A 27,722-nucleotide genomic window follows, 5' to 3' on the forward strand; every position below is an offset into this window, starting at 1 on the left:
GTTTATGTCTATGAGACAGCAAGAAACAAAAGGCATTATCAGGCAGGTATTATCAGTCCATCTTCCAGAATAAAAGTCCTTAGCTACACTCAAGCACGCAGAAATAAGATATTAGATACAGCTTACCTAGTTTTGGATCTTCTGTATTTCAAGCTTCTACTATCAGTTCATATATAGATAGACAGGTGATCACAAGGGTTCTTGAACCCACTGTGAAGGCTTTAAGGTGACCTGAACACTTTCTGTTGGGATGGGTGATTAGTGTCATGGTTAAGACATATGTCTGAAAGCCTGCATGCTTTTCTTAAGTGGTGGGGTTATAACTTCAAATCCTATACGTGCAAAGTGGTGCTGATCCTTCTGATAATGTACTTCATCCCATGTGAAAGAGTCTCTTACAAATAGGGCGGGATGGTGAATCAGTGGTTCGCACTGTCACCTCACAACAAGAAACTGCTGGGTTCAAGTCCCATGCGGAATGTGTGGAGTTTGCATGTTCTCCATATTTGTTTGTGGGTTTCCTCCCACCACCAAAGTATGTACGTTAGGTTAATTCTCTCTTGGTGCTGCACAGTTTTTAGAGTGTTTTGTCAGGCAAGATCTCCATTGAGAAACATTTTTAGTCTTGGGCTAGGCTTAACTCATGTCTCAGGAACTGATTATGATTAGATTTGAGATCAATTTGACTTCAAAGCAATATCAAGCTGTCAATATAACATAGCATAATATGTAATGCTACAGATGCTGCTAAACTTTGGTTTGATGCCAGGATCAAACCCCAGGTAAGGTTATGTATGAAACATCATTTGGAATTGTACTCTTCTGCATATGCTACCATATGACGTAGTTGGAGAAGGAAACCGGAAATCAGTTGGGAAAGGTGTAAAAACATCTTTTCAGTAGAGCAAAGCCTTCAGTGTCATTCTTTCAATGAAGAAATACTCTCTCATTGATATTGTTACAGCACCAATGTGAAGGTTACACGCTGCATAGCTCTGATGTTTCCATCTCTCTAGTGGAAGCTTGAGTGATGTTTAAGTGAAATGCTTGTTGTAAGTCATGATTAAGCCTGTTTCCATGGCACTTTGTTGCATTTTTTATCTACTCACCAACCTTTCCACCTCAGCCAAGCGTAAAATCCTTTTTGAGATTTTTTCTGACTTTCTGGTGTTTCCTCTCAGGATTTCAATTTAACTGAAAATGTGCATAAAAACAGGTGGGTGGAAGGGCACTTAGTGACAGAGAATGCCACTGCTGCTTTTTTGCTACATGGACATTGCAGACAAGGTGTGACACTCAGCAGACATGTTTCAGCCTTGTTGCTTTGTCTTCCATCTCATGTACACCTGTTGAAACAGATACATTTTAATTTGAATCAGTACAAGCTGTCTTCACACGGGCCACATTAACAGCATTTGACTTATGTATATCCAAGGAAACTGCCAAAATACTTGTAGTGCACTGTATACACCAGCTGATGCTATTGTGCTCCTTCCACTACACATGGTACAAGTACAAAGGGACACATGAGAAAAAAAAGGAAAGAGGAAAAGAGGACTGTTTCCATGAAACTGGAGAGAGAGGAAAGAATGAATGAGTAAAAAGATCTAAAGGTAGGAAGGGCACATGGGTAATGATGGCTGACAGGAAGGGGTAAGGGAGGAAAAAGGTAGAGAAACAGCAAGTGGAGGTGATGTTCCAAGGAAAATTACAGCAACCTGATTGTGGGTTCAGATCTGACCTCATAACCTTTGTCAGACACCTTATTTCTTTCTCCCGCTCTTAACAGTATGTAACAAAGCAGAAAAGCCTTAAATATTTTTGAGGGGGAGACACAGAAGCAGGAGGAGGGGGGAAGGAAAGGTGGGAGTAAACAGGGAAGGATGCAGATGGGAAGGGAAGTCCCGCTGCCTGATGGGAGTATTGTTAAGGATATTTGTGTAAACTGTGGTAAAAACTGAGCTGCTCAGCCGGTCACAAGGCTGCCAGGAGAGGCTCAGACCCCTGCTCTGGTGAACACACACACACACACACACACACACACACACACACACACACACACACACACACATTTACATTCCCCTGTCCCTCTCACTCTGCCTTGCTCTCTCTTGCTCTCTTACACATGAAAGAGGAGGGCTTGTTCTGCCGTGTTGAGGGAGACCAGACAGCCTTGAGGACTGGACCGTAGTGTCACCAGACCTGTGTAAATGTGTCGCGTGTTATGTTGCTGAGGACGTCGGACTGGACGCTGGCTTAGCCGCGTGGCTCGGACCTCCTGTCTGTGTGGATTTTTTCAGAACAAGAACAGCAGCAGCATGGGATCAGTAATGTGTAAGTGATGAACATATTGGCTGTTTTCACAGTGTTGCAGGTGTGTATACTAAGTGTAATTGAGGTGTTCTGTGAGTTAGTTAGTAGATGTCTTATGAAGGGTCAACAAGTTGGGACATTGTCAGCGATGGGGATTAGACTCCTAACCATTCAACAAACAGACACCCAGTGTGGTGAGTGTTGTGTTAGGATTCATTACAGTGTAATAATTCACTTTAGAAATGAAATACATGAAATGTGATGCAAAAGAAAAAAAAATACATCACACCAAAAGTGTGTTGACTCTGTCACTGTTTTATTTTCTGTACACGCTATTTTCACTTATTCTTTGGTTGGTTTTGTATTTGAGCTCATTATTTTCTATTTGCAAAAACCTTTTCTTGACGTGACTTCCGGCAGTGTGGAGATGTTGTGGAGTACACTCACTACTCCACATATCAATGCGTACATTCCATATGTTTCTAGATGAAGTGTCTGTTTAAGTGTCTGTTTTGGGTGGAAGATTTGGGTGGTTTTGATTTAGGCACAGTAGTCTGAACATCAAACGGCATCTCAATGTTAAAAGAAACATTGATAAATAATTATATTAGCCTTGAAAGAAAATTCAATTTGAAACAAGCTAACAAAATGAATGGTTTTCATCAAAAAAGAATTTTATGATCGTAACCCTTGAATTGCAATGAAATGAAATGCTGGTTTTGGTTTGTGGTTGACATAACAGTGTCTGGTCTGTACAGCATGAACTCAAGAAACAACCGCAGCATCAGGAACAGCATCAAAACATCATTTTTTAGTTTAGTTTGGATTATCTGACATTATTAGAGGAAAGAAGTTAAATTGCACAGGACTTCAAGTCCAAAACCTCTGAAATCCTGGCAGTACAGAGAAGAAAGCTACAGGTACCCATGTTGGTGGTTGGTTTAATGGTTTTAATCAAGCTCAAACACAGGAAGATAACCCTGACCCAAATGATTAACCCAGTCTCACAGATAATGTATGTTCAACTAAAACTTTTCTTCTTTCTCTCTGTGACACCGTAAAAAATTTGATCTAAGGATAGTCGCTAATTTTATTGGCTCTATTTCCATAAACCGGGCAGCGCAATGCAGATCACAGTCAAGTGTTCCATGCCCCGTGAGTCGGAGGAGGGCCGAATGCACTTTTTGCTAACTTTGTGTATATTATTACATGTTATAGGTGGGCATGTTCGAGGCTGTGACAGTCACGGCCAGTAACATTCACTACTTTGATGCCCTTTAAACACATGGCTCTGCTCATCATGATGCACTGTTTGGGATTCCTATACAGTTTCTCTCAGAGAAAACAGATTGTTGTCTGGTATCAGCGGAGCTTCAAGTATGAGTATATATGAATCTATATGTTTCTGAACACGTTGATTTTATTCCTCCTCACAATCGTCCACATATTAACCATGTCACCTTCCTGTCATAACTGAAATGAAAATGGAATTTAAATCGCAGACTTTTACATGTATATTATTTATTTCTGAAAAGTTATTTTTGAGGGTAGTACCTCACAAAAGTGTGATTTCACATCAGTTTTTTTTTTTTCAGTGAGGAATTTTGAAAAAGCTGCAAAGATTTGAAGCATCTCAGCAAACACTGCATTACTGTAGTGGCTAAAAATAACATGCTTGCAAAGGGATAGAGTTAACAGAGGTGAGAGTGTGGAGTCACTCCCTGACAGCAGGTTGTAGTCATTTGTGTTGGTGGTAGCCATGGGGGCGGGCATATGCAGATGTCCTGTAATAGGCTTTACTTTCTAATGCAGAGATTATGACGGAGAGACAGACAGAGAGAGTAGAAGCGAGGTTAGAGGCACCTTGCTGGACAGGGACACATGCAAGAATAGCTGCAGTAGCATTGCGGTAGGGGAAAGAAACTGTGCCTGTGTGTGTGTGTGTGTGTGTGCGTGTGTGTGTGAATGCAGAAACATTGAGGAAACATGGATCATTCCTTTGTCTCTGCTGCAGAGGCTGTGCGCAGGCTTGATGGTAGATAGGAAATCACACACAGGCTCATCCCAGGTGAGGTTAGGTGACGTTATGAGATGGATGCTCTAGACAGGCTGCAATACCAGACCCTTCTGTCTCGCTGTCCAATATGTGGTCAATATGGACAAGCTTATTCCACCATACGGATCTCCACCGCTGAAATGGAGTCTTACTACCACTTCCTGGGGATGTGTCAGAAGAGTTGGTCAGCCAAGCTGAGAAGTATGTATCCATCCCTCCATCCCCCATCCCATGCTTTTCTCCAACATGTCCATATGTATAATGTTTAGTGCCTATTATGGTTTGACACCCAATACAAGTTTTGTGGGCACATCACAAATACCCCTACATAGCTAGTGTATCAAAAACAACTAGAAATGTGTCCACTGAAGCTATAAACCAAACTGGTTTGATGAGGAGCAGAGTCACAGCTATTGATCAAAGAAGATCCAACATGGTTGACATGTTGCCACAGTCTTTTGTCTGAGGCCATGTCTTGTAGTTGGGCCCCTGTGTTTGCTTAGATATTGTGTTTACAAGGTGCAAATATTTATTGTGCACATTTACTTAAATTAAAACCTGGAGCCAGGTAATATTCTAGCATACAGGTTGGGACGCTGGCAGAGTACAGGTTGGGTTCTCTGGGTTCTCTGGTTCTTGGCAAGTGTTAGTTTGTAGTTCAACATTGTAACTTGTCTCGTGATAGCACCAGCAAAGCACTGGACTGATGCACTGTAGTACTGATGTACTGCCAGTTGGTGCAGTGCTGTATTTGGTGAGCTATCCACTAACATGCTAGCCAGACATGCTTGCTAAACAGTCACAATAGTCTATTTTCTCTGTAATATGCTGTTAACTTTTTGATCACCATGTCACATAAATTTCTTCAACAAAAGGTTAGGGAATATGTCATAACTGTCCTCAAACCATGCCTCTTTTGTGGAGCCATTTGGACTCTCAGTTCTCTGTTCCCTCAAAGGTCAGCACTGTCAAGATGTCTTGCTCTTGGTTAAAGTTGACTAAAGATGAACGATGATTTACTACTCCCCTAATTGCTGCAGTTCCACTGGACTGAAGTGATTCTACCAGTGGGACCAGATCTTAATTTAAGAATGATGGTGTGCTACACATTTACTTATAAAACCGCAGTTACGTCCAGACAACTTCTGTATTGCTTTGTCTTATTACAGAATAGAGGACTACTGTGCCATCCACATACTTTAAAACCAGCTTTTGGACTTGACTGTTGTGAGACTGGGACAATTAAAACTAAAAGCAGAGTAAGAGACAGGCCTGCCATTGTCAAACACCGCCGAACACCTTGTGCATCTGTTATCAGGACCTGTGCATTGAAGGGACTTGATCTTGCATGCTACCAATTGTGAGACTGTACAGCAGGTCCAGTGCTCTGACATGAATGTCAATGCCAGCATGCTAACACTCTCACAATGGCAATGCTAACATGTTGATGTTTAGCAGGAACGTCTTCATGGCCGAGTTAAAATTTTTACCTGATGGCGAGAAACCTGTGAGTGTAGACATCCTGTTGAAGCTGGCTTTTTATAGTGGATTCATGTTGTGTTAACATGCCAGCTTGTATGTGTTTTTCCAACCAAAAAAAAAAAAAAAATTTCATGACGGTAACAGTGACAGCAAGGCAGAAAGACTCCAACATCCTGAACACACATGAACATGAAAACTCATCCAAAGCCAAAGTTAAGATTATCTTTGTCATCATCCTGAGCAGTTTTGGTTTCATTGATACAAAAATACAGAATCAGCAAGCGCTAAACACAACACTGTCTAAAGATGTATTCAAAACATGAGCTGCATCGGCAGTATTTTCTGTAAAATTGAATGTCACAAGCCCCCACAGACCGACAATACTTGTGCAGACATATTGTACAAGTAGTATTGAATGTTGATGATGTCTTTGTATGCCTGGAGGTGCAGTAAACACACATAAATAATATATGATTCTCCCTTAAGACGCAACATGAATATGTTGGCCTACTTATCACGCATGCACACCAGTGCACACTAGTATCCCACTTCAGGACAGAATAGAAATGGCAGATATTTTTGTAATGACAAAGTATCAAATGACAATATGAAAACAATGAACCTACAAAGGATTATCAGCTGAATCTGCAGCTCTCTGTGTGTCAGAGCCTTATAGCAAGTTTCAGCTCATTTTTTAGCTCTCCGGTCTCCAACTTCACTGTTTCATTGTATAAGTGTATAAGTGTTTTTGTTTCGTTAGCTAAGTTTAAGGTAGCTACAAGTTTGGCCACCACAGAGGAAATTTATTCCTAGAAAGCATCCCTCCACATCTTTATTGCAGACCAAATAATCGATTCAGTTGCTAGGAGATACCAGTGTCACATACTGTCATGATGAGGAGCTCAAAAGCAGTCTGAAAAATCAACCGTAAGAGCCAAAATTATTCTGAGTGTTTCCACAAGACGGACAGGAAGACAGGAGAGTGTATGAACATGCAATGCTGAACGTGGAATAACGTGCTGAATTTGTGTTTTGTTGACATCAGTTGGATGACCTGATCCAAGGTAACATTGATTCTATCTCTCCAGCTGAGGGTCTCTGTTACCTTTGAGTTAAGATTAAAAGCATGTTTTCATGTTAGTTATTTTGTGCCCCTGAACACACTTCATGTGAGGGGGGTTGTACCTGGTCTTATATCGTTGTGGTGTTTGTGAGACTGTGACCTGCTTACAGAATCAGACAAAAGAGGAAAAGAGGCAGTCTGCCAGAGTTATTTGGGGACTTCACTGATCAGAGGTTAAAGGCCCAGAGGATTATGGGAGGTTTTTTAACTTTCTGGTAGCAGATGTGATTAAGGTGAAGCTGAAATAATAGTTGCAAGTAATGCTGCATTGCTCAGAGGGAGAGACAGAATGTGAGCAAAAAGATGTCAGCAGAGGCAATATGACTCTGAACAAGATAACCCTGGTCTGCATGGAGTAAATCATTAACAATCCAAAAGTTCCTCTCAGAAAAGGCTGACAATAACTTTTGTTGTGTTCTCATTTTCGAAACGGTAGTTGAAGGTGCTGTCTAACAATCAGATCAGAGCCCTGCATTACAAACATTGTTCTCATGTGCTAATGAGCAGGAAAGACACATGGTCACTGAAAAATTTAATGAAAATAAGCAACAGTCAACACACTTTGATGACTTTCGTCATTTAGCTAGTCAGGCTTTACTTATTCAGGAACTGTCAGTGATATCAATATCTTGTTTGCACAAGATAGTTCAGAACAAGGTTAAAGCCTGTGACCTTCTCATGACCAACAATGTCACATAGTGGACAATCCAGTCTGCAGTGTGCGTCCAGGTGTTACTATGTATCTCTGTGTAGGTACATACAGTCAGCTGCTGCTGGTATCTTAACGCACCGACAATGGCTCTGACTGTTCTGTTACATTCTATTCTTTCATTCCCATCATCCCTTAGGAGAGTGGGAGGTGAGAAAGATTCCCATGGTCACAATTTGCAGATTTTAAGTGATACTAATACTGGTTACTGTCTTGAGCTTTAGTTGAATGATAACAGAGTTGGGGTGATTTGTAGTTTTTTGATGTAAAAAACATTGAATCAGAGTTTATTTACTTTGAATGATGGTTCGAGGCACGTTTGTTTGCTCCTCAGAAACTAACTAACTTTTGCATAAATTGCTGAACGTGGTGTTTTCTACAGATGTTTGTGGTGCTCACCTTGTCATCACTCAACATGTGGGTTGACTAATGACATAATCTCCCAAAACCCTGCAGTTTGTTCTGTGTCAGTCCCTGTGACCGCTGAGGTCAAGACCAAGCATGCTTAGGTTTACGGTGACAACAGAGACAACCACATGCACATTAACACATACACACAAGTGCACACATTCCTACACCCACCACTGAAGGTGTTTGTGGTGATTCAACCTTTAGTGTTCAGACATCGTTGGGCCTGAGCCTGTTTGTCAGCACTGTATATTTCATGATGATGATATTCATTGGAATAATGTGTGCATGTGTGTGTGTGAGAGAGCCCTGTTATCAGCAGATCCTGTCATTAGACATCCTCTGATTGTCTTCTTGTGCTGACGCCTTCTTCCTGAGAACCAATAGGAAACCCCCCTTCCCCTGGACCTTGAGGAGCAACCACCCAAAAACAACACAAGCTCTGCACTGTGTGTGTGTGTGTGTGTGTGTGTGTGTGTGTGTGTTTGAAGAGTGTCTATTTTCTGTAGTTGCAAGGTCCTCATAAAAATCATTCATATTTAAGAAATGGCTCATATGTGAGAGAAGGATAGAAAAACATGAAATTCACATTTGCCTTTCAATAGTGCCTAAAGTTTACACACACTAAATGTTCACATGAATGAAAAGAATTTGAAAAATATCAGCCTCTGACCTCAGTCAGACCCAGAGTTATGGAAATCCACTGCCACAGGACAGCCTCAGCTGCAGAGAGGGGGATGACAGACAGAGAGGGAGCTCTGAAGTGACTCATAGTAAGTGTTCATGTAATGGCAGGCCTTTTCTGCTGTCCTCCTCTGGGCAGTATAGATGAGTCAGTCAACTGGTCAGCATGGATTATCTGAGGAGTTCACACAACAAAGCCACATATATGAAGATACTTTATGTAAAATAAGTAAATAAATACATTTTATATTACTCTTATTAATTTCCTGTGTCTCTTCATTTCAACAGTTTTGACTCAGTTACTCATCTCAGAGTTTCAATGTTAAAATCTTGCAATGAAAATAGCCGAAGTGAAAATCACCTTTAAACACAAAATGCTGTCCTTACATGCAAAGTGTAAAACACTAAATCACATGCTCAGTGCTGAGAATATAGACCCCTCACAGCACAGGTTTCAGTGTTTTTACTGAACATGCAGATCACAGAATCAGTGCAACATGTGTTGACAGCCAGCTTTCTCGTTGCTTTATAAAGATTACCTCAGTGAGTGACACAGCAACAAAACCGCTAATCATTTCATCACCACTGCCTTACATTGTTCGGCAATATGACAAGTATGGCAGTAGAAGAAGAAAAGGGAAGAGGAATGCAATGTCTTTTCTTTTGCCTGTCAAAATGTGGCAGTGTTTTTAGGAACATTAGCTTTGTGATTCTAAGCTACGTTCTTTCCAGCATTACAATAGTACAATAACTAAGTGTATTTTACTGTGGCTCAGCTGACACATATCTAAGGTTTGATGTTTTAAATAGAAAAGAAACTAAATTAATGAATGTAGGGTGACTGTAATGTAATGTATAGAGAAATATGGAAATAGGAACATTGGGAGCTGAGGACAAAGCTAGGGTGACATGGTCCCTCACGGATCTGTACATCATCATCAATATCTTTATTTATATTCATTAAATCTACATTTTGGCCATATATATTCACAATTATGTTATCTGTACCTATATTTTGGCTACATATGTTTATATTGAGGCCATTTACTATATTTATCACTTCCTTGATTTGAGGTGACCAGAGCTGTAAAGAACCCACTGAAGCGGCATATCTGCATATTCAGAATTTCATTGGCAATTCGAAGCTTCAGACATCTACAAAACTGGTTGCAACTGGCTTGATCTTCACACAGAAGAAGAGAAGAAGGCCCAGTTGTTAAACTGTTATTGGCTTCTGTGGCTGCTGGCTTTGTATGACAGATCGTGATTGCCCGAAAACACAGAAGACAAGCGAAGGACATCTACTCATCTGATAATCCATCTTTCAGTGGATTATTATCTTGTGTTGGACAAGATATTTAATGCATTGGATTGTGTGGAGCTTTGTAGCATGTGTGGAGTATTATCAATCTCTGGATCACAGAGAGATGTAATCGGTTAGTTGCCTCAATATTGCATGAACTTTAAAAGTGGCTGCTTGTCTACTGTTGGCATTTGTTGTCCCTCCTGTTGTGATTGTATCTTGCAATGGTTTGCATCAATTGATTCATGAGGATCTTAGCTTTCTAACAGTGTATAATGTGAGTATAAACATGAATGTATTATTTGTTGCTATAGGTGGGAAGAAAAATAAACGACAAGAAATTCTCTGATGGCCCGCAGGTGGGCTAGCAAGCCAGCAATCCATGTAGGTGTAGTTGCCTTACCATCTTACTGCTCCAGTGTTCTAGCTGTGGATTCATGGAATTGAAACATCAGTCTGCAGTTGACTGGCTGATCATCCTGAATCAGAGAGCCTGAGGAGAGTTTACATAGAGTTGAAGTTATTTTAAAAACCCAAGCGATTCGGGGCTTTTGAAAAAACCGCATCAGGGCCGCAGCCCAAGAAGTGCCATTTTTTAGATGTAGATGTAGCAGAATGTAGACAATTACAGTGTAATCTACAGTAATTGTGTGCTGTGCTAGGTTTTGAGCATAAATTCAACAGTTTTGGCAATAGTATGAAAACATTTGCATACTGGACTCAAAACACTGAGTTTCAGTGGTTGCGTCTGAAAAAAGAGCTGATGAATTTTGAAAGATGGAAACACTGAATGCACTTTGTGTCAAAGCAAAGTGATGCACAGTTTGATCCACATCGACTGCTGTTGTGCTGACAGTGTGAGGAGTTCTGAAAAAGTGAAATTGCTGTAGAAAAATGTGACTTAGCAATTGTATAAAACTGTATATTGATATGAACTGAATGAGATTTTCCAGTGTAGAGGGAAACCCTCGGTGATAGGAACCGTATACAGAATGTATATTTCATGATGCCACGCTGTGTTTTTAAACCTTTGAAGGAAGAATCATTCATCAAGTTCATGTAATGCATGTGTTTGCTAAAGCTGTAGTTAGAGATAGCAAGTGTTGGCCCTGCACATGAATTTGTGTGTGTATTTGTGAGAATGGGTGTGTTTTGTGTACTTTTTACAGCATGTTGTCATGTCACTCACTTAGCCTTATTGAACTAGAAAACACACACAGAGAAAGCAGTTTTTGTGAGTGTGTGCTTACCTGCTGTGTGTGCATATTCTGCAGTCTGGGCTGCTGTTGTCCTTGCGATGGCAGGTCATGAGATGCTCAGGTCCTGAAGGCTCAGGGTGCACTGGTCACATGTTGACTCTACCACCAGACTAACAGCAGTAAACCATGGGTCTGCAAAGACAGAGAAGGGCCTTTCATCGCTCCCATTCTTAGATCATTCCTACACAGAGTGCTTGACAGGGCTGCACCAGAGATAAAGCAACTGAATTGAACATGATTCTTTAAAGGAATGAATATATTGGCCTTTTATTAAGATTACAAGCATTGATGTCTTTTTATGAGGTTGGAAAGGACATTTGAGAGGTTCCATTATTATATATTATCATTGAAATATAATCACTGATATCTTATGATTTGCTTATTATATTTACTGACCTCTCTGAGTTCCCTTTCTATGTAACAATTGCAGATTGGGTTTAAAATGTCACCTCTGTACCTCTGCTGTGAATTGTGTGTGCCTCAGGTCTCATGACAGTCCAAATACGATGGCTAGACTTTAATCTTAGTTTTGTTCAACTATTTGACCATTTGACATATTTCACACAACATAAATAACTATCAAAACATCCCAGCTTTTATGGCAGCTGCACCATCTTGTTTATATCAAGCCAAAAATGGCCAAAGTGCACTTCTACAGACATCGTCAAAAACAAGACATTGTGAAACTAGTTCAGCTCATGTTGCAAGGATACATGGATACAAAACCATGTTGTACTTAAAAACCAAAGGAAAGAAAGTAGACTACAATAGAATAAAACACAGCTGAAAAACAACCTATATAACACATCATTGAATGACCATGCATTGTCCAGATACTCTGGCATAACAAAAGTGTCTTTTCATTATGTCAGCGTCTTCCAGTATATATCTATCCAATAATATTATATTGTTTTATAACCTTACCCACCCTGCAGTGATTATTTTAGGTGCAGTAAATATACTCCATGATCTATTGACTTTGTTGGTTAATGTTGAGGAACTTTTTTAACCACTCTATGTTGTATTGATGGTGCACTCTGGTGCTTCAATAAAGAAAAATAATGTCCAAATCCAACCAGAGGTGCTGTAGCAAATGTGTCCACGCTCTGTTAACAATACCAATATAGAGTACCACAGAGAGATCATCAGCCCTGCGGTTTGCTGCTGGTTCAGTCATCAGATAGAGTCTCAGTGTCCCAGTGCTCAGTGTAATCTCCTCTGTTATGTAAGCTCCATAACACAGACTCCATTGTGCATGTGTGGGAGGTCTGCTGGTAAGTTGAACCAGCAAGGTAGACTGAGCTCAGACACCAGGTGGTACCCAACTGACACACACACACACACACACACACACACACACATACAATAAACACACACTAATATCCTGTTCATGTGCTGGATGCTTACGTGTTATTGAGATGGTACGTGGGAATATTGGACTGACGTAGACTGAAACCTTTGTTATGAATAGAGCATTTACTGCTTGGTTAATTTTAGAGAATGGTCATGGAAATTGGTTAAAAAAAAACAAGAAGCAGTGGTAACTGTGTTGGTTATGGAAAACGAACAGTGAACTCTGGTGTTAAAGTACGAAGTGCAACATATATTGGTCTTCATTAAATATTAAAAGGCTAATGCTGACTTTGTTAACCTAACAACACGTGGGACCCAGGATGTGATCTGCATCCCTGATGTTAAAATCCTATTCTCTGTATGTCCAACCTTGCACTCTGACCCCTTCCACAACTTTTGTGCAGAACAAAATTACAAAAGAAAATGTTGACAGTGCACATACAGTAATAGAGGTAGCAGTATATGACCACGACGTTTGATGAGTTTCATGACCATGAGTTTCATGTGGTTGCATTAGCAGATGTCAGACCACAAACCACACTTCTTCACTTCCTTTGCTCAAAGTTCTTGTCGATGAAATCTTGTATTCAGAAGAGCAGAATAATGAACACATACACACATTACTTGTCTGGGAATACAGTAGTGTTTATTTTCTTATGGGAAACAGTTCCCAAAACAAATCTGACAGCTCGATAGGCATTGTCTCGAACACAATGTGTGTGTGTCCACATGCAGGTTTGTGTATGTCTACTCTGTGAGTGTGTCAGTAGCTACAGTCCACTGTTTCCATGTTTGTGTTTGTGTCCTGGAGGTCTGTGTGTGTGCGTGTGTGTGTGTGTGTGTGTGTGTGTGTGTGTGATTGCGTGTGCACACGTGTGTATTGTAAATGTACGTTGACATATAATTCTGTCACTGTGTACTGTTCATTCAATGCTATGAGAACGGTGGAAAGAACAGAGCAGGGAGGTGGAAGGCACATGTGTTTCCTTCAGTATTTGTGAACAATAAGCTCATGTATATACACACACACACACACACACACACACACACACACGTTAGGTTTCCATCACTTTTGGCATCCGATAGACTTACATTAATTTCCTGGAGACTTACCCTAACCCTTACCTAAACCTTAAGCTAAACCTAACCTTAAACCAAGTCTTCACCCTAAAATTTAATGATTTTTTTTATGAGGACCTGCATTTTGTCCGCACAAGTACGGTGAGTTCCCATAACTTGACTGTGTAAACAGATTTATGTCCCTGCAACTTGAGTAATACATGGGCACACACACACACACACACACACACACGTATGTATGAATAATTCTGGGATTATTATGGTGGATTATGACCTTTTATAGTCTGGCTAAAACATGTTTGAAACTGTACTGACCTTGACTTTGGTGTCATTTTGTCTCATCTGTTTGCTTCTAATTGGTCTTGCTTGCCACTACAGTTTTACACTTAACCACATCATTGTTTCTAGTCATGCACCAGTATAGGATACTTTGTAAAAAGTGACCAGTCATAGAGCATTTTATTATTATTGTTATTAATAAATGAAAGTAAATAATTATTTTAAAAATAAATTAAAAGTATCGTACCAAAGAAGCTACCATAGTACTAATTTATGGGAAAACATTAACTTATAGTGAATCTTCCTGGTAACTTTTTCTGTCTCTTGTTTTTAGTGGTACAGGAAAATATTTTGATCCTTTAATTAATGTATAAATCTGGTGAGATTCATTTTTTTTAACAAATCCCACAAAAAGACCTAAACCAACAATGAATAAATCCTACTAACAAGTATTGTGTCTTGAATCTTATTCCTCTGTGCCACAGAGCTCCTTTGTTGTCCTAAAACTATTAAAAACACATCAGTGGGTCACACTTTTAAACTGGCTGATATGTCCCTTCAATACCATGAACACACACTGTAGTTTATTTTGACTCAATCCCACATACACCGTCCTGCTGCCCTAAAAACTCACTAGAGCACCAAATGTGGATTAATCCACAGCTGAAAATAGTCCTCAACAAGTTACCTCCTGTCTCTGTAATGTTTGCTAAGAACTACAGCACTCAGTTGTTAAAGAAATTACGAAGCCTTTAAAAAAAATGAAATCATATATTCATGACGTGTGTTTAAAGATTCATGTTTTTAATAGTAGGAACCAGCTAAGTGCTACAGACTGAGAAGTCAAAAGGTATGGAGAGACGGACAAATGTATTGCAGTTTTTGATCTTGATGGTCAATCTCTCTTCTCTTTGTTGCCACTTTCCCACTTCACAAGTCTTCTGGTTACATAATTTAGTTGAGTATTTTCATTTACTTTTAAGTGGGACTTTTGATTAGTCTTGATGTTGATCTTCGTCTGACCTCGGAGGGCTCACTAACCTTGCAGTTGGAAGGAGAGGATCAGTTCAAGAAGACATGAGTCCAGAATTCTCACTACATGGCCGGTCCCTCTGACTTGGTGTTTTATGGTGGTGGTGACAACGCAACTGATGTTTGCTTCCTCTAACACGCTAATGTTAGTGCATTTGACACATGCATCTGATGGTAGCACTCCAGGGCTCTCATGTGTCTGCAGTTGTTGTCCCAGTTTCACAGACTGGGACAACAACTGCTTTGTAAAGCAGCAGTTTGGCTCTCCCTTGTATATCCAGTTTCTCAAACACTCTTCTTCTGAGTTTTGCAAAGGCCCCGCAGGCACAGCTGACACGATGATGTATTTCATTGTCCATGTCAGCTCTGAGGGGGTGACATTACTGTGGTAGCAGTTCATCCAGGTTTTCCAGTATGAGGAAACCTACTGGAGACGCACTTAAGTGCATCATCTGGACTATAAAGTTTACTTCAACTGGCTTCCAAATGTCCATGAAACGCACAACTGGATCCATGTATATGCATTTTCTCTCCCTCACGCACACACACACACACACACACACACACACACACACACGCACACACACACACACACACACACTACAGCTCAGCCCCATTCTGCATTTCTCTCTCCCTCTCCCTCCATCTCATTCTTTTCACATACACACACACATAGTCTCTTTGCCCTCCCTCTCTGACTTGTGAGGCTGTTTGCTGCTCAGTGCAGAGCTGTTTCACTCCAGCTGGAGCTGGAAAAACTGACCGCAGACGCATGTAACAACTACAACACACACAGTTCAGGGCTGTGTGTGTGTGTGTGTGTGTGTGTGTGTGTGTGTGTGTGTTTGTGTGTGAGTGAAACTGGAGAAAAGGGAGAGAAAGCTTGAGATTTGTTTGTCTGGACATCTGGAAGTTGATGATGAAGATCATGATGGTGATGAAGAAGCTGCCGTTGTTGACAGACCGGGCTTGCTGCTGGATGTGTTGCCCCCACTGGTTTTGGATACCGTGAGATTACCGTAATTTAATGGGATTCCTGCTTTTCTGGAAGGATTTACGTTTATGCCTGTGAATATGCTCGAGTCTGGGAGGTGTTAAGATGAAGAGTGTCAAACACCTCATAGGTATGTTCACACATACACACACACTGTAAAACCAACGTTGAAATGTAGAGTCGTTTGTTACTTCACACTTAAGTCATTTATTGATTTAATGTATCTGTCACACTCAGTCAAAACCAACTGAAGCCTCGTGTACAGCTGTAGATGTACAGTGTAAATGATCATGTGCTGTATAATGTGCACACACAGTGTCTTGCACTCATGAGCTGTGTTTAGACACCACAGCAGACTGTCGAGGAGAAACACACACACATCTGTTGCCAGCCATGCTTCTCTCTGCCTGGTGTCATCTTTTTTTCCATTTCACCATTCTGCAGTCTTCTGGTTAGGTGATTAACTTTACTAAGTATTTCCTTTTGCTTTTAAAAGGCTGCTGATGGAATTTTAGTTTCATCTCCACACTGTTATGTTCAGACTATGTCCAAGGTAGTGAGCCTACTCGTGCTTTAAAATGGATCTTTCTGGTTTCTTTAAATTTGCAGTATCTTTGAAGGATTTTTTAAAAACATAATAAGGCTAAATAGTATTGGAGGTTGAACACAGAGCTCATACTTTTTTGTCTGTTATATAAAGTTGAGCAGCATTTCTGATCCTCAGGGATCAGTCTCTGGAATGTGGCTAATATTCAATGCTTTTTGGTTGTTATTAAACATTGATGTTTCTGCAGTGGTTATGAAAAACGCACTCTGTTGTCACCAAGACAAAAGTGTTTCATGCTAGCATTTCACCAAACACAGCGTTACTGCAAATGACAGGCTCCATCCTAGCAAGGGTACGATTTGAGGAATGTCCCGGGGCTTTATGGCTCAGTGTAAAGCACAAAGCTGAAGCAGAGAGACTGAAGGAAAATAACAGAAAGAACTGGAGTTCCTGGTGAGTTAGACACAGCAGACACACTCCACACACGCAGTCAGTGCATGTAGCTTGTGTGCTAGCTTACGGTTAACGTTTGTACAGTTGGCACATTGGCTGTTTGGGGCGAATAAACACAGACTTGCCGTGGCCCTGACAGCTCACACTGCAGTTTTAGAAAGCATGCAAGAAGATACAGAACACACACACAAAGGAAAAGTCATCTTGATCAATTTGACAACATGCTGCAAAGACAGGAAATACAACCAAATAGAGATTACACTGCCACATGCAGAACTGCTGCAAGTAGCACCTGAAGACAACAGTAATGAACTGTTTCTGGGGGACACATGGGGACAGCATTCCCACACGTACCTGGGACATGATATTTGTTGCTGTTAGTGGCTCAGGAAGTTATTGGAGTCGACTCCTCCTCAGTGGTGTTGGAAAATGTGAGGGTTTTTTGCCATTCCGATTGCATGATTCACATATTTTTACAGATATTTGCTATTACCCTCATGTTAGCCTTTTGCTGATTACTAGCTAGCCAATAGTAAATCATGTAACCAGAATGTTAAAACAACAAACAAACAAACAAAAACCCTTCATGTCTGAACAATTCAACAGAATTATTCCTCTAGGCATACATTTAATACTGCAGAGCATGCCATACAGAGTGAATGTTTTACTTGGTACGTGTTCACACATCCAGCAGACACGCAGCGATATTAACATTCATTAGGACTCATATTTCTCTCCACCTGAGGAATGTAAGTTTCTCTTTAAGCTCTGTTTTGGTCTCCCCCAGCTGCAGTTAGAGCTGCTGGAAACAGCTGCCACCTGCAGTTGGGTATGAAGCAACTGTCACTCTTTGTTAATACAGAAATGTCAATTCATGCTGAAACTAGCATGCCCAATGCTGTAATAAGTTTTGACATATATGTGATTAGCTCGTACTGATGCAAATTACTATCTATTTATATATTTATTTTAGCTGAAATTAATTCTACTCAGGTTGATCCCTTGAACCAACAAGAATTCAGGAGTTGTCAGATATATTTTAGAATACAAAATAAACCTGGGACTTGAAAAAAAACACATTTGATCTTAGAAAATAATGATTTAATTTAAACATTTAAATTCATTTGAATGTTAACATGTACGTTCATTACTGTTTTTCATGTTTTGCTCTTCTCTTAATGCTTAAAGTCCTCCTGCCTCTGCGACAGTTTCAGTTGACCATCACCTGAAACGTTCAGCAGTAACAGGACACTGCATATTTATTATTGCTCCCTTTACTGCAGAATGAGAATGTGTTCCCTTGAGGTCTGGGTGAGGATGTTGGACCAGCAGGTCTATTACGCACTCTTGCATGATATCGTGCTGGAATATAAGCAGGAAAACTGCAACTGAAATGCTGCCATTGTGTCACTGTATTCAATCTAAGAAGATTTGAGTCTGTGCCATAAAACAAGCTGTGTTTTTGATTAGGTTAATTCCCAAATGTTGAGCTCAATCTGTCTGTGAATACCAGCAGCAGCAGCAGCAGCAGTGGCAGTGTGTGACAGCATGCTGCTTAATCCACCTAGATTTAGAGCAGATGAATGAAGGTGACAACTAAGGTGTGTGTGTGTGTGTGTGTGTGTGTGTGTGTGTGTGTGTGTGTGGCATGTGTGTGTATGTGCGTGTAGACGTGGGGCGAAGGAGTGTTGGCACCAACATTATGTTGCCATAGTAACATGGTGACACCTGACAACGTGGCAGAGAATTAGCTGGGTGTGCTGCAGCTCAGTCAGTTGTCTCCAGCTTTCTTTAGCCGGCTTCTCTGACCCTCCTGCTGTGTAACTGCTGTTTCAGTGGTTTTACTCCTTTTTAATTTTAGCATATCCACTGTGTTGTGCTTTTTCAATTACTAAACTGGCGGTGTGACAGTATGATGGGCAGTATGGGCTCTGTCTCAAAGGGTGCTTTCACACCTGTATTTTTCTCAGCTCAGCGTCAGGTGCGGGAGAAGAAGTGGAGGGACGCCTAATAACAGAAACAGTCACCATTAAGAGAACCAAAAAGCATTCACCAAGTTTCATATTATTCATTTTCTGATTCTAACCAATCCATACGCGAGGCTCTGCTGTGCGTTATTCTACGGCAGAGAACAGCCACCAGCTGTGCTCTCTGAGAGGCTTGAACACAGTAATATTTTGCCCCATACCCGGACTGCAAACAGTAATACTCAGTCTGAACTAGATCTGATGATGTTACATCAGATTAGGTGTTTGACTGTCCGTCCTAATTAAACTAATTAGGGCGCATCATTGTGACTATAGAAAATGGTTATGCAGTTATGTATAGAAATTGAGAAGTTAGTCTAGCCTGCTTCATCCATGTGTTTAGCTCACATTACACTAACAAAGCAGCATCGCTCTCATACACTGCCGACAGTTTGTGATCACTCCATCAGAATCATGACATCATATCCTTTTTCTTGGCTAAATATGGACCAACTTCACTGAATTGAAGGCTGATGTGACTCCACCTTTACTGCCAGCTTCACTAAAAAAATGGCAAACTACTCCCCACATTAATATTTAATGTTAGCCCTGGATGTAAGTCATGCATTGCTGATATAAATATAATTCCTAGAAATACTGGGCTGGTTGTGTAGACGGCTCTAATGTCAGTCTGAACTGAGAGAACGATCTTATGTTCAGTTCCAGCCTGCCTCACCTCAGCTTTCCGAAGCAGTCATACATCCCTGAGTGTTCTCATACTGTCGGCTGAGCAGGAACTCCCTTTGTCAAACTGAGGAATGTCCCGGCTGTTCAGGACCGTTTACAGCTTTCCTCATGGGACCATAATTGTGGTTAGACTGAACAGGAGTAGCTGCCCAACATAGAAACAAATGACAGCTAACTAGGTTGCAGCTAATTGTAGTTGTCCAAAGAATCTTCAGAGACCTTGCTATGTTATTGCCTCAATTCTAGCCTGTTAACTCCCAAATCAAGAATCCCACTGGTTCCATTACTGTGTACTGAGTGTGTGATGCAACCTGACATCTGCTCACTGTGTATGAGTGCTTCCTGCACTCTGCCTCTTCAGCCTTCCGTCAGTTTCTAAAAACAAATGTTTCTGTGGAGCCTTGAAGTGGTCATCCATCTCGTCTGTCTGCACCACTCCTTTCTGCTTTGATGTTGCAACAATACTGAACATCCTCCGTGCGAAGGTGCCCAGCTCTGCTTACATAACCCTGCTGATACATTCCTGATCAGCGAGATAACATTTCCATTCCCTTAGAAATAAAAAATAAAACAAAAAAACTTAAATTATGGACCACATACTAGCTTTTCCTGTAGCTTTTAAATGAACTCCATCCACGGAGGAAGCAGTCGAAAGCTGTGGAAAAAGCTAATAAGCGGACCTTGAGTTGAGACTGTTTTGACCAAATTGTTGTTTCCAAGTTTAAGCACGAGCTGTTTGGCTCAAGTTTCCCTACATGTTCAATGGCATACAGTAAATTAGAGCCTTTCAGTGACTTTGTATGTTAAATCTGCTTTTTTAAAATCAGTCTTAGCCTTCTGTCTGTAATTGATGTGTGGTTCAGTATGGTGAATATGAGATGTTCAAAAGACAGATTTTGGGTGGAGTATGTATTTGTGTATGTGTGATCAGCAAAACTCTTCCAAACATTTGTGAGAAGAACAGACTGTAATGGAAGCTGTACTTTCAATATCCTTGGTAGGTCAGCAGACTCAGATACTAAGAACAGAGGTGCATTGATATTGCTTACATTAAAGCCAAGACTCACTATCATCCATTGTGCTCTCCTTGCCCCCACCCATACCAACACAGCCTAGCCAAGCATGTTTTAGAGTGATAAAGCAGAGTCAGTGTTAAAGCATGTCTTTATTCTCTGTGACAGAGAAAGGTTTGTTCACTGTACACTGCACTTTGAGCTTCAAGCTGCAGGGGAACCATAATCATCATTAAACCGGAGCGATCATACATGGCTACACGAGGCCGGCCTCATTCCCAGGGGGTCAAATACCGACGCTGTGTCATACCCCTTGGCCTCTCATACAGACACACAGGGTACCCGTGCGTGATTTTTTCAGATGTGCATCCCCGTGCAAAATGATGAAAAAACAGCACTCGAGGATAAAACTTGAAGTGAAACTTCTTAAAGTACTGTTGAAGTTGGCATTATGTTATGTTTACTGCTTTCTAAAGAACACCACCAGCTACAAGATACATCAAAATCATTATCAAACATCAAAGCTTAACCTTACGTGTGAAAATTAATGTAGCTAACATTAGTAGTAACTACGTTTTAACCAACAGTATGTGCAACTTTCTTCAATGTGCTTGTGAAAGTTAGAAGAGGAGGTTTTAAAAGCAGAGATCTCAGGGTTTCAGGAGACACAGCAAGCGCCTCACCATGTAACTGTTGTCTTTTTAGATTTTGGTATAAATCGTGACCGCATGTGGACAGGGTTTGTTGCTGCAAGCTCCCTCTTGTTCTGGGCTTTGGACTGTCAGCATCACATTGAGGTCAACAAACAGGAGGCGCTTCTTTTTCTTCTAGGAAGCTTGTAACTTGGCATCTGCAGTCGAGGTGCTTCTTGCCTGCTCTCCCCCTCTACACTCAATCCTTACATTTGGAGCAGGCTAGTTGTAACAAAGGTGCTTTACCAAACGTTTTTTGGAATCAGAGTTTTAAATCTGAACGAATGCCATGCACTGAATAAGAGCTGCTTTTAGTTGTGGAGAGATTAAAGACTGGCTAATGTTTGGTTAAACTGAACTGATCTTTGGTTGAACTGATCTTTCCGTTTACCCAACAGTTGATTTTCATTTATTGAATGTGTTTCAAGTGTATGCAGTCACACTATTTCTTTTGAATTTGAATTGGATTCTTCAGCATGGGGAGGATAATTCACAGTGTGTGCGTGAGTCTGTGCCGTCATCTGATCAGTGTGTCCCTCCTTACAGATGAAATCATGCAGCAGGAGATCAGGCCCCTGCTGGCAGTAGACATCATCGAGCAGCTTCATCGCCAGTTTGCCCTGCTCTCAGGTAAGTAACAAGTCACTGTCCTGCTGTCCACACCTGGAGTTTCCAGTGCATTTTAGTGGAGGGGTGGATTCAAACTTCCATCATAATATCTTAAGTTAAGTTAAGTTATTATTGTTATTGTTATTGGAAAAAGAGTGCTGGATCTTATTGATATTTGGGTTGGATTAAAAAGAAAACTTTCTGTTATCGGAAGCACATGTGGACTTGTGCTTGTGTTTGAACCAGAAAACAAAAACCACATTTGAATGAATGGGAGCCACATAATCCATGTGAAAATCAGTTTAAACTGTTCTGCTTCTTCTACAAAGCGTTTTATAAAGTATTTTTGGATTTGGGTATTTTTGTTTTTTTGATGACATCATCGGGTTCTCAGACTTCTCAGTGCTCCTCCAGAGACACAGAGGACATTATAGAACTGTGTCCACAGGGTGAACAGTAATCCTCTTGACTATAGTGGAATTACCTTTATGTGTAAAATCAGTGGAGTTGCCCATAATCTACTAACCACATTAAATCTGTAAACCATGGAACCTAGTCATTGAATGGTATTGCACACCTCACACTCTACTATATAGTGTCCAGTAGAACCTACTTTATTTGCAGCAGGAGTCATTTCTCCAGTACTGTACTGTTGTTTAAGTAAAATTTGCTACCAGCATCCTCTTCTTCCCAGGGCCACCTCCACTGTCACGTCTCCTTCTCACTTTGTACTTACTGGAAATGAAAGTTTGTCTTGTAATCCATCTGATGCAGCAGCACATTCCCTGCAGTTTCTAAGATGGTGTTGTGTTTCTGTTGGGTTGTGTCATCGACACAAGTCACAGAAGAAAGGAATTTATGTGGAAAACAGCTGCTTGGTTCTCTTATGAGGTTTTATTCTTCACAGATGAAATCACCCAACCATGAGTAATATGTGTTAACAGAAAAGAAAAACAAAACAAAATAAAACACAGCAAGCCCTTCAGTGGACTGTTTCATTGATGTTGTGTCTGTTGAAGGAGCATAAAAGTGGAAATCTAGCGGTGCGATATGTGGACATGGCTGGTTTACTTACACATGACAAAGTGGTTCACTGGAGGTTTATCAGCCCATCTAACTCCCTGCAACTATGGGAATAGGCATAATCCCCAAAATGTTGGTCTTTTCCCTTAAAGACACAGTAAAATGACACATGTTGCAGGTGTCCCTTGTGGGCATCATTCATTTATCTCCTGTAACTAAATAAGTAGTGGAGGATATAAAAATTCTTTCCTTCTCGTAAAAAAACATAAAAAATGTTTTTGATAACTCATCTTGAACTTGTATCCAGTCAAATGTGATTTGGGGTGTCTATCTATCTATCTATCTATCTATCTATCTATCTATCTATCTATCTATCTATCTATCTATCTATCTAATTCCACCCATCATGTAAAACTACTCTTGACCATTAGCTAGTGGGTAGCCAACAGGCCAACATCACAGGAGGAGGTGTGTGTTTGGATGTCAGCTTGCAAAAACTCTGTTTGCATTTGCAAAGAATGTGGTTGAAGTCTAATTTATTCATTTCACCCTTCTCCTCCTCTTAATCTGGCTCTGTGAGTGAGGGAGGAGTGTGTGGAGGTCAACAGACCTCAACAGCTCCAGAGACCCTAATCACATGGTGGTCATTTTCCTCTGATGTCACGCTCAGGGAAGCTATTGATGTTTTTAATAATGATAATGTCATACTGCTGTGTTCCAGGATGTAAATTGTATACATTTAAGAAATCTGACAAATCATTATCATCATTGTTATCATTTCACTACTTCCTGATTGGAATTCTTAATTATTAATTACTTGTCCCTTTTTATAAATTTGGCATTTTATACATTAAGCAATTTCTTTCTTTGTGCAAAATCAAATCAAATCCAATAAGAAAAAAATGGACAGGACACTCAAGAGAAGAAATGGGAAGATCATTTCATCAAAATGATGGAATACAGATCATTTTACTTCTTACATGACAGCTTTCGAATTCATGTTTATGGATGTTTATGACAGTGTGTTGTGCTAAGTTTATCTCATGGACATTCATACAGATAAATCCCATTTTGTGAGTTGCATGTAGTAACTGCGGTATCTGTAACCTGTTCGAGAGTCACTGATCTCAAATCGTTTTCTACGTGTTATGACATTGGGGACAATTACTTCAAGGATAATGTCCCTGTTCAAGTGTGGCTGGTAATAGTCTGTGGTGGGGACACAGGATAGACTGTTGAGCCTAGTTTCTCTCTGTCTCACTCTTAGAACGATCCATACATTGGGTTCGCATGATTTTCACATGAGTGTTTAAAGCCACTCTAGTGAAGGGATGGCAGGTTGGTCCAACACTTCGGTCCAGGCTGACATAACACATATTCCCAATATCCAAACTTACTTTTAATATATGGTAGAGATGTACACAGCAGTCTATGCTGCAGCCTGTATCTCGTTCTTATGTTTTATGTCATATATTGTGTTTTAATTGTCTAACTTGATTGTCCCTCAGCTGTCTCTGTTTGAATCCCTGAAATACAATTTGAGGCTACAGTTCCTGACTCTGTTGGTATAATGGTTCGTAAGTTTCAGGTAGTAATTTAGAGTTCTGCAGCTGTTACTGGATGATAGACCGAAGAATTCTCTCACCATCAGACTGCAATCAAAGAATAAAAGGATACTATAGTCTAAAACTGTGGGAAAGGATGCCTGAAACTGCAGTGCAAATCATTTGTTGAATGGATCATTTACGTAAGCATGGCATGACTGGGCCCTGGAATGGTTCACAGTTGAGTTTATACCTCCTGAGAGCACTGTGGAAAGTATCTGTCCACCACAAACAGCCCAGCTGCTGTCAGTCCCATGTGAAAGTCCACTGGTGCTGCACGGCCACCAGTTTGTGCATTAAAATAGGTACACACATATCCTCACTTTTGTCTAAAACACTGTGAGGTAAGACTTTAAATCATATTAAAGGGTTAGTTTGCCTTTTCATCGTGGATGTGGTTTTACATTGGGAAGCACAGTTATTCCCTGCAGTCCAGCTGGTGAGAAGTCACATCACTTTATTTTGAAAAGCTGAGACAGGAATATTGCTTCTGGCTGCCCTCAGACTTTCCAGATGTGTTGTTACCGGTGGCACAGCAGCCTGTGTGGTTCGACAGGGATGCTTCTCATTCCTTCTCTGAGTCCTCTCACAACAGCCAAAATAACAACTGTTAAGAAAAATCCCTCTCTCAGCATTACTTGCCTCCAGAGTTACATAAGTTTAACACAGGCCTGGTTTACGGCTTTGACCACATGTGTGTGTCTATTGTGCGTGTGTGTGCCTTCTCAGTGGGATGTGGGTTGGTGTGGTATGATCCTTGGGTGGACAGTTTGGTCTTTTTTCTTTACATACAATTTTGTCACATGTGAACTGAAACCATTCTTCTTTTACAGTGTGTCTGTCTCTGTCCTCTTCCTCTCATACAGTATACACAGAAATGTGTCTTCTTGGATTTTTTTCTTGTTATGTCATATTCTTCTATGAACTTTGACCAGCTGCAGGTGGTGCTTTTTTCTTCACCTCTTCAGCCATGATGGCTTTCACTCCTGCGTTCTTCTGTTCGCTGGCAAACAAATTGGAAACATACAGCACATCATTCTTTGAAGAGTCTTTAGAAAAGAGGGTTAGAGGATGTCTGCATCAGAAATTTTACACATTGTACAGTAAAGAGAGCAGAGATTTCTCAAACCTAAATGAATGGACTTTTTTGACCACATGGGGGCAGTGCTGGGGGCATAAGCTGAAAAGCAAGCGTAATAATCACCCAGAAGGCTGATATGGACACTGTGATAACAAACAATTGCCAGTTCACACACACACACACACACACACACACACACACACACACACACACACACACACACACACACACACACACCAGAGACAGAGCAACATTAGCATTCATTTGGAGTCCAGTATAAGTCCAGTATCAAGTCTTCTTTCACAGTCACTTCACAGTCAGTCAAATCACTGATTAGCAGAGCTTTAGATGTTTTTCTGATGTATATATTCTGAAACCAGGGACCAGTTCTGCCATGTTGGAGAACTAGTTAGTACTACCAGGTTTTCTGCGTATAAATGAGTTTGTGGTAATTTGATTAAACTCAACTTTGTTTAGAAATAAGAGCAAGCAATATATTAAAAACAATTAGGGTTTTAAAAGTAGATTTTGACACAGAGCAAATTTACAATGCAGTGGGAGCAGATCAGGAAGCCACATGGTTTCTGCTCAGAATATAGATATTTTTTCTCTAATACTAGCATTAGTATTAGGAAAAGGATTAGCTTCATGTTCAAACTACCTCAAAATTGCACACTTCTGCACTTTGCGCTTCACATTTGTTGGTCATTTCCTAAATCACACACATCATTGATCTCTCCAAGTAACAAGTTGCAGTGGATCTCTGGTGCCAGAGGATTTTTAGCTCAAGGTCGCCATCTTGTGACGTTATGTGGTAAATTGTCAAATAAATGGTCAGTTTTGTTGACTTTCTGGGATACACCTCAACTCCAGAAACACGGTTCAGCCTCCTCAGCTCACTGCCCACTGGAAAGACAAACTCATGCAGTGCAGCAAACTTTCTCAAACCTGGCAGACATTTATTTTAAACTCTAGTGCAGATCCCAATGTTTCAAACAACCATACATCACAATGAAGCTGAATTTGTGGGACGTGTATATTTCTCTTTTTATTGTCCAGTATCACAAATTACAATTTGTCTCAAAGGATTTTGACGGAAATGGCTTCACAGAATATACAGTATTATGTAACACTGTCAGACAGTGTGAGATGTATGGGTGAGTTTATGCCAGAAGGACTAGACGGATAGTAAATGTGTGGTGTTTTTGTATTGTAGGAGGGCGAGGCAAAGATGGCGCCCCCATCATCACCTTCCCAGAGTACTCAGGCTTCAGCGAAGTGCCAGAGGAGGACTTCCTCAATGTTGTTACGTACCTGACCAGCATCCCCAGGTACACACACGCAAAACATTGCTAACATTGTGGCTATCCTCACACATTCAGGCTCTTATTCCTCATGCCACCCATTAGCCAGAAGAAGGCCTCTCTCTGCTCAATGGACATCAATGAAGGAGCCTGTACATGACCTCCATTTAGGCTTTCAGACACTCCAGCATTACAAGGTCACATTAAATAGGTTTTGATGTAATTTACTGTAAAGGATGAACATGGCAGTGAGCTCAAGATGTCATGATTTCTATTCCATTTAAACTGATAAGGTCATTCCCAGTCATCTACACACAACACCTAAGCTATAATACCAAGATTGATTGATTGTCCTTCAGTGACATGACTGGATTGATCTTCTTACAGGTCCCTGGGCAAAATGAGCTGGTGGGCCTCTTTTAAGCACCCCTTTCTTCCTGCTCTGTGCAATGTGTTGTTTTTCTAGACTGAAATACTGCCTGACCACAGAAACTCTGTGTGGTACCTCAGTTAAGCACAATTGTTACTCAATACTCAACATATGAACATAAAACTGAAATAATAAGAAAATAATTATTAATAATTTTAGATGTTTTTTAGTGCTGCA

At 40.6% G+C, this 27,722-nt stretch overlaps 1 protein-coding gene across 8 annotated transcripts in view; it reads left to right on the top strand.

Annotated features, from left to right (window-relative positions):
- The window catches only part of mcf2l2 (MCF.2 cell line derived transforming sequence-like 2), a 140,681-nt gene that overhangs the window by 17,932 nt on the left and 95,027 nt on the right, over positions 1-27,722 (top strand). For 4 of the 8 annotated variants that reach the window (XM_076723033.1, XM_076722987.1, XM_076723016.1 and 1 more), the window contains exons 2-3: positions 22,041-22,124; positions 27,028-27,142. In XM_076723033.1, coding sequence (XP_076579148.1) covers positions 22,041-22,124; positions 27,028-27,142 — 199 coding nt within the window. Of the gene's footprint in view, positions 1-2,197; positions 2,335-4,286; positions 4,571-16,074; positions 16,206-22,040; positions 22,125-27,027; positions 27,143-27,722 lie in introns of those variants that run through there. The other 4 variants (XM_076723002.1, XM_076723041.1, XM_076722994.1 and 1 more) reach the window with 4 other exon arrangements.

Source organism: Chaetodon auriga, chromosome 3, assembly GCF_051107435.1.
Source record: "Chaetodon auriga isolate fChaAug3 chromosome 3, fChaAug3.hap1, whole genome shotgun sequence".
Taxonomy (NCBI): domain Eukaryota; kingdom Metazoa; phylum Chordata; class Actinopteri; order Chaetodontiformes; family Chaetodontidae; genus Chaetodon; species Chaetodon auriga.